General features: G+C 42.0%; 1 protein-coding gene across 6 annotated transcripts in view; it reads right to left on the reverse strand.

The window, feature by feature from the left end:
* SUGCT (succinyl-CoA:glutarate-CoA transferase) overlaps nucleotides 1–13,886 on the reverse strand; it is a 747,336-nt gene that overhangs the window by 687,632 nt on the left and 45,818 nt on the right. For all 6 annotated transcript variants that reach the window (XM_073008940.1, XM_073008939.1, XM_073008938.1 and 3 more), the window contains 3 exons: nucleotides 7,723–7,808; nucleotides 6,706–6,756; nucleotides 969–1,089 (listed from right to left, as the gene is read on the reverse strand). In XM_073008940.1, the coding sequence (XP_072865041.1) occupies nucleotides 969–1,089; nucleotides 6,706–6,756; nucleotides 7,723–7,808 (258 nt within the window). The remainder of the gene's footprint in view (nucleotides 1–968; nucleotides 1,090–6,705; nucleotides 6,757–7,722; nucleotides 7,809–13,886) is intronic.

The raw sequence follows: 13,886 nt of genomic DNA on the forward strand, positions 1-13,886 counted from the left end.
GGGCTCCTATGTTATTACCTTAAAGTCAATTAACATTTCAACTCTGGGCCGGGAGTGATGGCTCATGCCTATAATGCTAGCACTTTGGAAGGCCAAAGTTAGTGGATCACTTGAGGTTAGGATTTAGAGACCAGCCTCACCAATATGGTGAAGCCATCTCTACTAAAAATACAAAAATCAGCCAGGCGTGGTGGTAGGCACCTGTAATCCCAGCTACTCGGGAGGCTGAGGCAGGAGAAACCTTTGAACTTAGGAGGCAGAGGTTGCAGTGAGCCGAGATCACACCACTGAACTCCAGCCTGGGCGACGGAGTGAGACTCTGTCTCAAAAAAGAAAAATAAAAATTGTAAGAGTTAATAACAGTACTTTGTAAACATTTGTAAAACATCAACATAAAAATTAGCAAAACTATAGGCAGATAATTCAAAGAAAAAATATGAATAGCCAATAAATGTATGAAAATTTTCATTTAGATTAATGTTCCTTAATAATGTTCAGCATCCAAGGCCGGATGCGGTGGCTCACACCTGTAATCCCAGCACTTTGGGAAGCTGAGGAGAGTGGATCACGAGGTCAGGAGATCGAGATCATCCTGGCCAACATGGTGAAACCCCATCTCTACTAAAAATACAAAAATTAGCTAGGCATGGTGGCACGTGCCTGGTAATTCCAGCTACTCAGGAGGCTAAGGCAGGAGAATCGCTTGAACCAGGGAGTCAGAGGTTGCAGTGAGCCGAGATCGCACCACTACACTCCAGCCTGGCAACAGAGCGAGACTTTGTCTCAAAAAAAAGAAAAAACAAAAAAGAAAAAATTAATGTTCAGCAACCTAAATGGCCTGGGAAAAAAGAAAGCAGAATAACTTCCAAAAAAAAAAAAAAAAAAGCCAGCAAGAGGTTTCTTACAGCAATAAGAAAACACAGAAACTGGAAAACCTTTTAACTGACAAGGATGTGGGGTTGAAATACCTGTGATGGAACAATAGATGATGTGAGGAGCAATCTTGTCTATATCTTCATATCCCAGGCCCATTGCAGACAGTTTGCCAGGGACATAGTTTTCCACAAACACATCACAAACAGCTGCGAGCTGATGGAAGAGGTGAACATGAGTCAGACTTCCCCTCAACAAATCCTCACATGATAGAATTTTAAATTCTACACAATTGATTCTCCCTTTCTAATAGCTCAGAAAAATCACAGGACCGATGAAGCAAATTAGATAAACATAGAAGTTCTGGTCAACTACTTAAAGCATTACTGTCAGTAAAATAATGGCTTTTAAAGTTTTTGTAAGTACATGGTATTGAATGGATTCTGCATCCTTTAAATGTAATAAATATCTAGACTACATGTCTGTCCAAATAGATTCTCAAAAGATTAGGTAGAAAAATTAGAATGTAAGTACATTAAATCTATGAAAAACACCTTTTAAAACATTTACAAGAAAACTAAATAGGTCATGTCTGGTTGCTCACTTCTCTAATCTCAGCACTTTGGGAGGCCAAGGCAGGTGGATTGCTTGAGCCCAGGAGTTCAAGATCAGGAGTTCAAGACCAGCCTGGGCAACATGGCAAAATCCCATCTCTACAAAAATTAGCCAGACAAGGTGGTGCACACCTATGGTCCCAGCTACTCAGGAGGCTCAGGTGGGAGGATCTCTTGAGCCAGCAAGTTGAGGTTGCAGTGAGCTGCGATGGTGCCACTGCACTCCAGTCTGGGAGACTATTAGACCTTGTCTCCAAAAACAGACCTAAATACAAAGTCTTTACTACTCAGCATCCCTATTGTTACGTAATATTCCTCATTATAACATGCACTTAACGCATGTAAACAGGATTCTGAAATGTTTTCACGCCTTTCAGATGCATTCTTCCCAAAGAGTTTTAAATGTATTTAATGAACCACCAAAGTTTTTTTTCTTCAGGCCACTAAACTATAGCCCAGTAAACCAGGAACTGTCAGGAACAAATTCCAGATTGTGATGCCCAGACCACTGTTACAGGAATTAGAGGACAATGCAGCACTGTAAACCTTAATTTTAATTTTTTTTCCCAAAATTTCAATTGCGACTACTTTTAAAAATGTTTGTAAAGAGCCAGGTGCAGTGGCTCACACCTGTAGTCCCAGCACTTTGGGAGGCCAAGTAAGGCAGACCATTTGAGGTCAGAAGTTCAAGACCAGCCTGGTCAACATGGTGAAACCCTGTCTCTACTAAAATTACAAAAAAATGAGCCAGGTGTGATGGCACATGCCTGTAATCCCAGCTACTCAGGAGGCTGAGGCACAAGAATCACTTGAACCCAGGAGACAGAGGTCACAATGAGCTGAGATCGCACCACTGCACTCCAGCCTGGGTGACAGAGTGAGACCTTGTTTCAAAAAAAAAAAAATATATATATATATATAAAAAATATTTTTTATATATTTTTTTAATTGGCTCGGCACAGTGACTCACACCTGTAAATCCCAGCAATCTGGGGGGCCAAGGTAGGCAGATCACTTGAGGTTAGGAGTTCGAGACCAGCCTGGCAAATATGGCGAAACCCTGTCTCTACTAAAACTACAAAAATTAACTGGGCATGGTGGTACATGCCTGTAGTCTCAGCTACTCGGGAGGCTGAGGCAGGAGAATCACTTGAACCCAGGAGATAGAGGTTGCAGTGAGCCAAGATAGTGCCACTGCACTCCAGGCTGGGGCAACAGAGCAAGATTCCATCTCAAAAAAAAAAAAAAAAAAAAATCACAGTAATTGGCTGGGCCCAATAGCTCACACCTGTAATCCCAACACTTTTTGAGGCTGAGGGGGTGGATCACTTGAGGTCAGGAGTTTGAGACAAGCCTGGGCAACATAGCAAGGCCTCATCTCTACAGAAAATTTAAAAATTAGCCAGGCATGGTGTCACATGCCTGTAGTCCCAGCTACACAAAAGGATGAAGCAGGAGGACTGCTTGAGCCCAGAAGGTGGAGGCTGCAGTGAGCAAGTTCTTGCTACTGAACTCCAGCCTGGGCAACAGAGTGGGACTGTCTCAAAAAAAAAAAAAAATGCACTCCTACAAGCACTAAAGAAAATAAACTGCAGGCTAGCCAGGTGCAGTAGCTCACACCTGCAATCCCAGCACTTTGGGAGGCTGAGGCAGGTAGATTACCTGAGGTCAGGAGTTCAGGACCAGCCTGGCCAACATGGTGAAACCCTGTCTCTACTAAAAAATACAAAAATTAGCCAGGCGTGGTGGTGGGCACCTGTAGTCCCAGCTGCTCGGAAAGCTGAGACAGGAGAATTGCTTGAACACGGAAGGCAGAGGGTGGAATGAGCCGAGATCACACCATTGCACTCCAGCCTGGGAGACAAGAGCGAAACTCCACCTCAAAAAACAAAAAAGGAAGAAAAAGAAAATAAACTGCATGCTATATAGCAAAATTCTAATACTGTTTCATCTAGGCATAGGATAAATGAGAGTTCACTATTCTTTCAACTTTTCTGAATGTTTTAATTTTTCATAACAAAATGTCATAGGAAAATAAAACTCATGCATTGCTATGCTGACCATAACACACACCCGTAATAATGATATTGTGACTGTCAACTAATTAACATAGAAAATTGTCTGAAATATTGGATAACACATGATCAAAATTTATCAAATCATATCACCACAATAATACTAAGTTCCATATAGGTTTTCTAAGCAGAGTTTCAGTTTTTACACAACCTGTTTTTGGTTAGCCTAGTTGCCAAAGGAGTCATACTTTTTGAAGCTCTCATGTATCCAGCTGATTGACTTGTATAATACTTTGGAACTGTTTCTATAAACTAGACCCATTATATTAGCAATCCTTTTTCTTTTTTTTTTTTTTTTTTGAGATGGAGTCTCACTCTGTCACCCAGGCTGGAGTGCAGTGGTGCGATCTTGGCTCACTGCAACCTCCACCTCCCGGGTTCAAGTGATTCTCCTGACTCAGCCTCCCAAGTAGCTGGGACTACAGGCACACATCACCACGCCTGGCTAATTTTTGCATTTATAGTACAGACAGGGTTTCACCATATTGGCCAGGCTGGTCTCGAACTCCTGACCTCACGATCCGCCCCACCTTGGCCTCCCAAAGTGCTGGGATTACAGGTGTGAGCCACCATGCCTGGCCTTTTTTGCTACTCTTAAGGCCAGAAGAGAAATCTATATCAGAAATAAGAAAGACTAGAGAAAAAATAATTTTTCCTTTAGAAAGTAAGATACATAACTTATGAATTGTATAACTACCTAAAAGCAATTGACTGGCCATGGTGGTTCACACCTGTAATCCCAGCATTTTGGGTGGCTGAGGTATGCGGATTGCTTGAGGCCAGGAGAACAATTTAGAAAAATCAAAACAAGGCCGGGCGCGGTGGCTCAAGCCTGTAATCCCAGCACTTTGGGAGGCCGAGGCGGGTGGATCACGAGGTCAGGAGATCGAGACCATCCTGGCTAACACGGTGAAACCCTGTCTCTACTAAAAATACAAAAAAAAACTAGCCGGGCGTGGTGGCGGGCGCCTGTAGTCCCAACTACTCGGAGGCTGAGGCAGGAGAATAGCGTAAACCTGGGAGGAGGAGCTTGCAGTGAGCCGAGATCGCGCCACTGCACTCCAGCCTGGGTGACACAGCGAGACTCCATCTCAAAAAAAAAAAAAAGAAAAGAAAAATCAAAACAAGTTTCAAAAGAAAAACAAAAACAAACAAACCTAAGTTATGCTACAGGAAAGATATGGGAAGGCAGGGTGGTAAGATCAGGATGATTTTCAAGCTTTGGGTTCAAAATACATCTAGTTAATGAAAATTCTAAATTGGCTGCATTGATCCAGCAGAACCAAAAAGGATGGTCCCTGATTCTGATCTTAATAATTAAAGATTATCTTTCAATGACCGAGATAGAGAACATAAAGCAGCAGAAGAGCAATTGAAGCTAAGTTCATGTTTGGGTAAAACATAAAGTTTGAGGCCAGGTGCAGTGGTTCATGCCTGTAATCCCAGCACTTTGAGAGGCCGAGGCAGGTGGATCACCTGAGGTCAGGAGTTTGAGACTAGCCTGACCAATATGGTGAAACCCCATCTCTACTAAAAATATAAAAATCAGCCGGGCGTGGAGGCACGTGCCTGTGGACCCAGCTACTCCACAGGCTGAGACAAGAGAATTGCTTGAAATCAGGAGGCGGAGGTTGCAGTGAGCCGAGATCGCGCCACTGCACTCCAGCCTGGGGGACACAGCAAGACTCTGTCTCTAAATAAATAAATAAGTTTAAGACTTGGTTCTCTAACCAAATAGCCCTAAGTACACTTGGCCCTTGAACAACAGGGGTTTGAACTGTGCAAGTCCACCCCTAGGTGGATTCTTTTCAACCAAACGTGGATGGAAAATACAGTATGCACTGGATGCAAAACCCATGTACACTGAGAGCCAATTTTTTATATAAGCAGGTTGCACAAGTTCTGTACTGCAGGACTTAAGTATTCACAGATTTTGGTATATGTTGAGGTTCTAGTAGAACCAGTCCCCCAAATACAGAAGAATACTGTACATCCATTAGATTCACCTATAAACCTTAGCAAAGATGGCAAACAAGGTTTATCCCACATGATGAATCCAACATCAGGAACATAGGAAATAATAACAGCTAATAACTCATGAGTGCTGACTATGTGGCAAGCATTCATCTACACATTTTACACAGACTAACTCAATTCTAACAACAACCCTAGAGAGTAGGTACTATTGGGCTGGGCACAGTGGTTCACACATGTAAATCCCAGCTCTTTGGGAGGCCAAGGTAGGCAGATCACTTGAGGTCAGGAGTTCAAGACCAGCCTGGCCAATATGGGGAAACCCCATCATTACTAAAATTACAAAAATTAGCCAGGTGTGCTGGTGCACACCTGTAATCCCAGCTACTCTGGAGGCTGTGGCAAGAGAATTGCTGGAACGCAAGAGGTGGAGGTTGCAGTGAGCCGAGATCATGCCACTGCCCTCCAGCCTAGGCAAAAAAGCAACACTCTGTTTCAAAAAAAAGAAAGAAAGTAGGTACTATTATTACCCAGTTTACTAATGAAGAAACTGAGACACAAAGAAGTTATATAACCTGTCTGAAGTCATATAGCCAGTAAGCACAGAAGGCAGGATTCAAATCCCATGCAAAGGTATCCATCCTTAATTTAACCACTGTGCCTTCCAGCTCCTGTAAGAAAGATGCTGAGATCAGGTCTGGATATACTGATCATCTGAGTAAGGGTTAGAGAAAGCTTGGACTCTCCAGTGATGTGACTCAGATCCAAATGTCAGCTTTCCCCATACTAGCTAGGTAAACTTGGAGCATCACTTAGGCACCAGGAAACTCAATTCCCTTTTATGTAAATGAGATTTCAATACTTCATTTACAAGGTAAAATCTGAGGATTAGAGAAGATAACGTGAGCAAAGTGCCCAAGCCCAGGATTTGCTACAGAGTTGGTGCTCAGTCAATAGTAGCTAGCACCATAATGATACACAATATACAAAAAATTTAAAGCACATTACACTTACAAAGAAGTATACAAATCAAGGTAAATACTTAAAAGGTATTTGTTGCAAATGTACAGATCACCCATAAAATTGAGTTTTAAAACACTTTTGCTCTGATATTTCAATCCCTAATTATAACCTAGGTGGTAGGATGCCTTCTATACAGCGTACTGTACCTCTTTGATGATTTTCACCCCTTTTGGATCCTTGATATTAACAGCAATACTCTAAAAATTAAAAAAATATATATATATATTATTTCGATGACCAAAATACAAGCCCCAATCCCTACCATTATGCAATATACCCACATAACAAACATGCAATGATGTATCCCCTGAATCCAAAATAAAAAGTAAAAAAAAAAAAAAAAAAAGCATGTATATGAAAATACTACCATAAAAGTTTTTCTTTTTTTCTTTTTTCACTTTTTGAGACGCAGTCTTGCTCTATCACCCAGTCTGGAGTGCAGTGGTGCGATCTTGGCTCACTGCAACCTCTGTGTCCCGTGTTCAAGCGATTCACATGCCTCAGCCTCCCAAGTAGCTGGGACTACAGGCACACGCCACCATGCCCAGCTAATTTTTGTATTTTTAGTAGAGACGGGGTTTCACCTTATTGGCCAGGATGGTCTCAATCTCCTGACCTCATGATCTGCCCACCTCGGCCTCCCAAAGTGCTGGGATTACAGGCGTGAGCCACTGTGCCCAGTCATGAAAGTTCTTCTTATTGCTGACAAGAAAGCCATTCATATCATAGATCATCCTCTTAAATTTATTTTATGCATGAAGAAATATTTAAATCATCTTTACTGATTCTATTTACCATGAGGATATATTAATATGCTAACAAGGATGATAGGAGATGTTTTTAAAGTATAATACCAAGTGTTAGGCAATTATTCCCTAATAATAACAAATGTAAGGAATCAAATGATTTTTCTATTTCATAAAATTATTTCCATTATAAATTCTTATGAAATGTTCTAAGTTACTTAGTAGGTAAGAAAGAGTAGTAAAAAGCTCCATTGTTTCTACTTAGTGAATGGTAAATGAACAGAAGTTTAATTTATTTGAAATATTAATTACATCTTAATTTCTTTAAGGAACAAAAAAAAAGCCACAATGATATCAACATTTTTGCTATTACAAGAGAATTACACACAAAAAGCCAAAAAGGGATGATATTCTTACTTTTTTATTTCGGTTAACACTGAGATAATATGTACTTTCTGTCCCAACAAAAGGTGGCCCCCAAGTCCGTGTATCATCTCCAACTCCTGAAAATAATAACATGAGTTATTAATCTTTGGGTTTTTTTTTTTTTTTTTTTTTTTTTTTTTTGGAGATAGAGTCATGGAGTCTCACTCTGTTGCCCAGACTGGAGTACAGAGGAATAATCTCTGCTCACTGCAACTTCCACCTCCTGGGTTCAGGTAATTCTCCTGCCTCAGCTACCCGAGTAGCTGGGATTACAGATGTGCACCACCATACCTGGCTAATTTTTGTGTTTTTAGTAGAGACAGCGTTTCACCATGTTGGCCAGGCTGGTCTCAAACTCCTGGCCTCAGGTGATCCACCCACTTCGGCTTCCCAAAGTGCTGGGATTACAGGTGTGAGCCACTATACCCAGTCATTTAAAGTAGTTTCTAAGTGACTGTGAAAAAAAATAAAAATAGTACTATCAATTTCTAGAACTATAATTTAATTGTACTATCAACTGCTAAAACTAGCTAGGATTACAGGCACCCGCCAGCATGCCCTGCTAATTTTTGTATTTTTACTAGAGATGGGGTTTCACCATATTGGCAAGCCCATCTCGAACTCCTGACTTCAGATGATCCACCTGCCTCAGCCTCCCAAAGTGCTGGGATTACAGGTGTGAGTCACCACACCCAGCCAAGAAGCATTAGTTCTAACTGGAGCTAAACCAATGACATCTCCTGCATCAGCCTCCATAGTAACTGGGATTACACAGGTGTGCACCACCATGCCTGGCTAATTTTTTATTTTTAGTAGAGACAGGGTTTCACAATATTGGCCGGGCTAGTCTTGAACTCCTGACCTCAAGTGACCCAGCCGCCTAGGCCTCCCAAAGTGATCCCACTGCGCAGGGCCAGTAGTTTATTTTAGACATTTGCACTCATTTCTCAGGCGGAGATAATGTCAGGAGTCTAAACTGGAGGCCTACAAGGCTTTCCTCATTTAACTGGGGTTTCAGAAGGCTCTGTGTCCATGGCACGTGACAGGAAATGAATGGGTTAAAGGGCATAATCTGGAAAAACCTGCAGCTTGGGAGACATGTTTTATTTGACCAACATAATTCTTAAAGTTTTTAACTAGCTGCCATGATTTCAAAATCTGGAAATCTTTAAAAATTCACACTGCCTTTCTTAGATGACCTTTTGACACATTCATTCATTCAACAAATATTTATTGAGCACCAACTATGTCACAGACACTGCTCTGTGTAGAGCAGACACAGCAGTGAACAAAAGACCAACAAACAGCCTTGGCCTCGTGTGCCCTAGTGGAGACGATGCTGAAATTTCAGCTGCATCCTTGCTCACTTCCCTGCTCACTTTCCTCACTTAGGTTCCTTGCCTGGCCCTGCAGGCACACAGATACATCCACTGACTGGCTAACTCTACAAAAAGAGGAGTATACATAAATGTAATATGCTCTTTGGTTACACAAATAAAAATAATCTAATACTAAATCAGAAAACTACAACCAGGCCAGACGTGGTGGCTCATGCTGGTAATCCCAACACTTTGGGAGGCCAAGGCGGGTGGATCACTTGAGGCCAGGAGTTTGAGAACAGCCTAGGCAACATGGTGAAACCGTGTCTCTACAAACAGTGAAAAAATTAGCCAGGTGTGGTAGCACATGCCTGTATTCCCAGCTACTTAGGACACTGAGATGGGGGAATCACTTGAGCTCAGGAGGTCAATGCTGCACTGAGCCAGGAGTGTGCCACTGCATTCCAGCCTGGGGGACAGAGCAAGATCCTGTGAAAAGAAAAGAAAAAGAAGAGAAGAGAAGAGGAGGAAAGGGGAGGAGAAGGGAAGGGAGGGAAAAAAAGAAAAGAGAAAAGAAAAGAAATAGAGAAGGAGGGCAGGGCAGGGCGAAAGAAAAAAGAGAGAGAGAAAGAGAAAGAAAGGGAAGAGAAGGGAAGGGAGGGGAGGGAGGGGAAGGAGGGGAGGGAGGGATGGAGGGAGGGGAGGGAGGGGAGGAAGGGAGGGGAGGGAGGGGAGGGAGGGAGGGAGGGGAGGGAGGGGAGGGAGGGAGGGAGGGGAGAAGAAGGGAGGGGAGGGGAAGGGAGGGGAGGGAAGGGAAAGGAGAGGAAGGGAAGGGAAGGGAAGGGAAGGGAAGGGAAGGGAAGGGAACTGAAAACTACAACCAAATTTTATTTAATTGAGGAACTGTAGAGTGGATATAAAATGAAACTAGTTTTCTACTGAAATGTGAAAATACCACAAAGCTGCTTTTAATGAAAATCACTTTTTCTCATATCTGTGTTGAATAACTATCTCAAAAACCCAAAACAATTAAATATATAATATGAATATTAAAATGTATTAATTGGGAGGGTGAAGAGAAGTAGTCATAGTAACCGGTCAAAAAAAGGACAATAGGCCAGATGCAGTGGCTCACCCCTGTAACCCCAGCACTTTGGGAGGCCGAGGTATGTGGGTGTGTGGATCACCTGAGGTCAGGAGTTTGACACCAGCCTGGTCAACATGGTGAAACCCCGTCTCTACTAAAAATAAAAAAATTAGCTGGGCGTGATGGCACATGCCTGTAATCCCAGCTATTCAGGAGGCCGAGGCAGGAGAATCATTTGAACCTGGGAGGTAGAGGTTGCAGTGAGCTGAAATCGTGCCATTGCACTCTAGCCTGGGCAACAAGAGTGAAAACTCTGTCACAAAAAAAAAAAAAAAAAAAAAAAAGGACAATAAACACCTGCTAGGAACAAAGCCCGATACCAAGTGTATGGCGATGAGACATAATAAAGGCCTAGACAAAGAAAGATCTGTTGTAGTTTAGTTTGCATGGTGGAAACTGAAAAGTACAAAGGAGAAATAGGCCTCACTATATAGGGAACAACAATTTATAAAATTAATAGAAATACAAATGTTACCCTGGTGGCCAACTGAAATAGCAAGAGAAATTATTAACACATTGAATGTTCTATGTGTTATAGGAATGGAAAATGCAAGAAAACCAATGGTTGTAAGTGCTGCGGTGTTGAAATCAGATAGCAATATGGAAATTAGAAGCTTTAAAGAAAAAAACAAATGTTGAGCTAGAAAATAAACATTCTTCCGCATGTATCCAACACTGACTAAAAGCGATGAACATCATTGAATGAATAAACGAAGCATCATCTCTGGGAGCAGGACTTGCCGAGCACTTCTACCGCCTGAGACTGGCAGGGATAATAAAAAGTAATAAAATATACTAATACATGATATTTCTCATGCTCATCAGAGAATCTTCTGCTAATTGCCTTGGCTTCTTAAGAATATCTACTTAACAAGAAATTGAATCTTCCAGATCAAGTATTCTACTGTCTGTAAAGACAAAATAAAATTTAAAAAATTTTAAAAAAGAAGGAAACAAACAAAAAGATATTCTACTTTATATGGTTATCACTTACAGTCAATTACTAAGTTGATGTAATTATAAATCATTCTCCTGTGAGTCTTAGAGATACATACACATTATTCACCACTAGACCAGTCTCACTGATTTGGGGATTCTGTTTAAGACCCATAGGATCAGATCTTGAAACATAAATAATAATGCTAATTTTTGAAAACTTCGAAAACAAGCTGCATAGGCCAGGTGTGGTGGCTCACCCACACCTGTAATGTCAGCACTTTGGGAGGCTGAGGTCGAAGGATCGTTTGAGCCCAGAGTTCAAAACCAGTCTTGGCAATATAGGAAGACCCTGTTTTTACCAAAAACTATATATATATATATTTTATATAAAATATATATTTTATATATATATATATATATATATATATATATATATATATATATTTTTTTTTTTAAAATAAGGCCGGGTGCGGTGGCTCATAGAGCGAGACTGCATCTCAAAGAAAAAAAAGTAGCCAGGCACGGTCGCGCACAACTATGGTTCCAGCTAAGGTAGGAGGATTGATTGAGCCCAGGAGGTCGAGGCCACAGTAAGCCATGATTACACGATGGCACTCAAGCCTGGATGACAGAGTGAGATCTGTCTCAAAAATAAAATAAAATAAAACAAGCTGTTTATATGATGATATAGCAGACATTAAAAAACATGGACTGTGCCCTTTAAGTGCTTATTGGAGAGAAAGGGCACAAAACAATGACACGTTCCTTTTTGAGATGGAGTGTGGCTTTTGTTGCCCAGGCTGGGATGCAATGGCATGGTCTCAGCTCACTACAACCTCCATCTCCCAGGTTCAAGCAATTCTCGTGCCTCAGTCTCCCAAGTAGAGATTACAGGCATCCGCCATCATGCACCACTAATTTTTGTTCTTTTAGTAGAGAAGGGGGTTTCACCACGTTGGCCAGGTTGGAGCCTGACCTCAGGTGATCCGCCCACCTCAGTCTCCCAAAATGTGATTACAGGTGTGAACCACTATGCCCGGCCAATAATGATGCTTTTCTAAGAAACTTTATCAATAACAGCTTGAACTAAACACCAAACTGCTAAGATGATACCAAATAAAAGTGAGAAATGTGTGCACAGAATATATTTATTTGGTGAACAAAGGAGGAAGAAAGAACAGGAAAGATGTCAGATGAAAACATAAAAGCAAAAAACTGATCTAAGCTTAGGTGTTTCCTCCTTCAAAACCTTTAAAATTATAAAATGGGGAAATGTTTCTTTTATTGAAAATAGAAAAAAATGGCCAGGAGTAGTAGGTCACACCTGTAATCCCAACATTCTGAAAGGCTGAGACAGGAGTTCAAGACCAGAACAAGCAATATAGCAAGACTCTGTCTCTACATACACACAAAAAAAAAATTGTATTATTATAGCTGGGCATGGTGGCACATGCCTGTAGTCCCACCCATTCAGGAGGCTGAGGCAGGAGAATTGCTCAAGCCCAGTAGTTGGAGGCTATAGTGAGCTATGATCACACCACTGCACTCCAGCCTGGATGACAGAGGGAAATGCCGTCTCTAAAAAAGAAAAAGAAAAAGGAAATAGAAAAGAATGACTTAGGTTGGAGTATTTGAGGTTTTCTGTTTGTTTGTTTGTCTGTTTGTTTTTCAGACAGGGTCTCACTCTGTCATCCAGGCTGGAATGCAGTGGCACGATCTTGGCTCACTGAAACCTCCACCTCCCAAGTTCAAGAGATTCTTTCGCCTCAGCCTCCCAAGTAGCTGGAACCACAGGTGTCTGCCACCACGCCTGGCTCATTTTTGTATTTTTAGTGGAGACGGGATTTCACCATGTTGGCCAGGCTGGTCTCGAACTGCCAACCTCAGGTGATCCACCTGCCTCAGCCTCCCAAAGTACTGGGATTGCAGGCATGAGTCACCATGCCCAGCCTTGGGTTGTTTTTTGAGGGACTTTGATTCCTTTTCCTTCTCTCCTTCTTCCTTACCCTATTTCTTCACTTTTATCTTCCTTTCTCCTGGCCTTCCCTTTATTCCACAGTGAGGGAGGGTGGCCAGCCCCACTGTAATCTCAGTCTCAACGCTAAAGCTAGGCTGGGGCTAAGGAAGGTCAGAATCATGGCTGAAGGTCTGGATATTCCTTATTACCTGTGTGTCCCTAAATAAGTTGCTTAACATCTCTGTGTCTCCATCTTCTCCTTTATAAACTATGAATAATAACATCAGCCCATAGGGTTGTTGTAAAGATTAAATAAGCACAGGCAAAGCATTGAGAACTTTGCCCGGCACTGTAGGTGTCCTTATCATCATTGTTATACACTGCATCTCAGCTTCTTTGTTTTTTTTGAAGCAGAGTCTTGCTCTGTTGCCCAGGCTGGAGTGCAGTGGCATGACCTAGGCTCACAGCAACCTCCACCTCCCGGGTTCAAGTGATTCTCCTGCCTCAGCCTCCCAAGTAGCTGGGATTACAGGTCCATGCCTGGCTACTTTTTTTTTTTTGTATTTTTAGTAGAAACGAAGTTTCACCATGTTGGCCAGGCTGGTCTTGAAGTCCTGACCTCAAGTGATCTGCCCTCCTCGGCTTCCCAAAGTGCTGGGATTACAGGCGTCAACCACTGTGGCCAGCCTCAGCTTCTAACAAAAGCCTTCAGGTGCAAAGAAGAAACTGGCTTGAGCCTTAGCACTGAGCACACATAAGGAGTAAAAAGATACCATTAGTGTTAGTTCACAGG

This window comes from Chlorocebus sabaeus, chromosome 21 (assembly GCF_047675955.1).
Source record: "Chlorocebus sabaeus isolate Y175 chromosome 21, mChlSab1.0.hap1, whole genome shotgun sequence".
Classification (NCBI taxonomy): domain Eukaryota; kingdom Metazoa; phylum Chordata; class Mammalia; order Primates; family Cercopithecidae; genus Chlorocebus; species Chlorocebus sabaeus.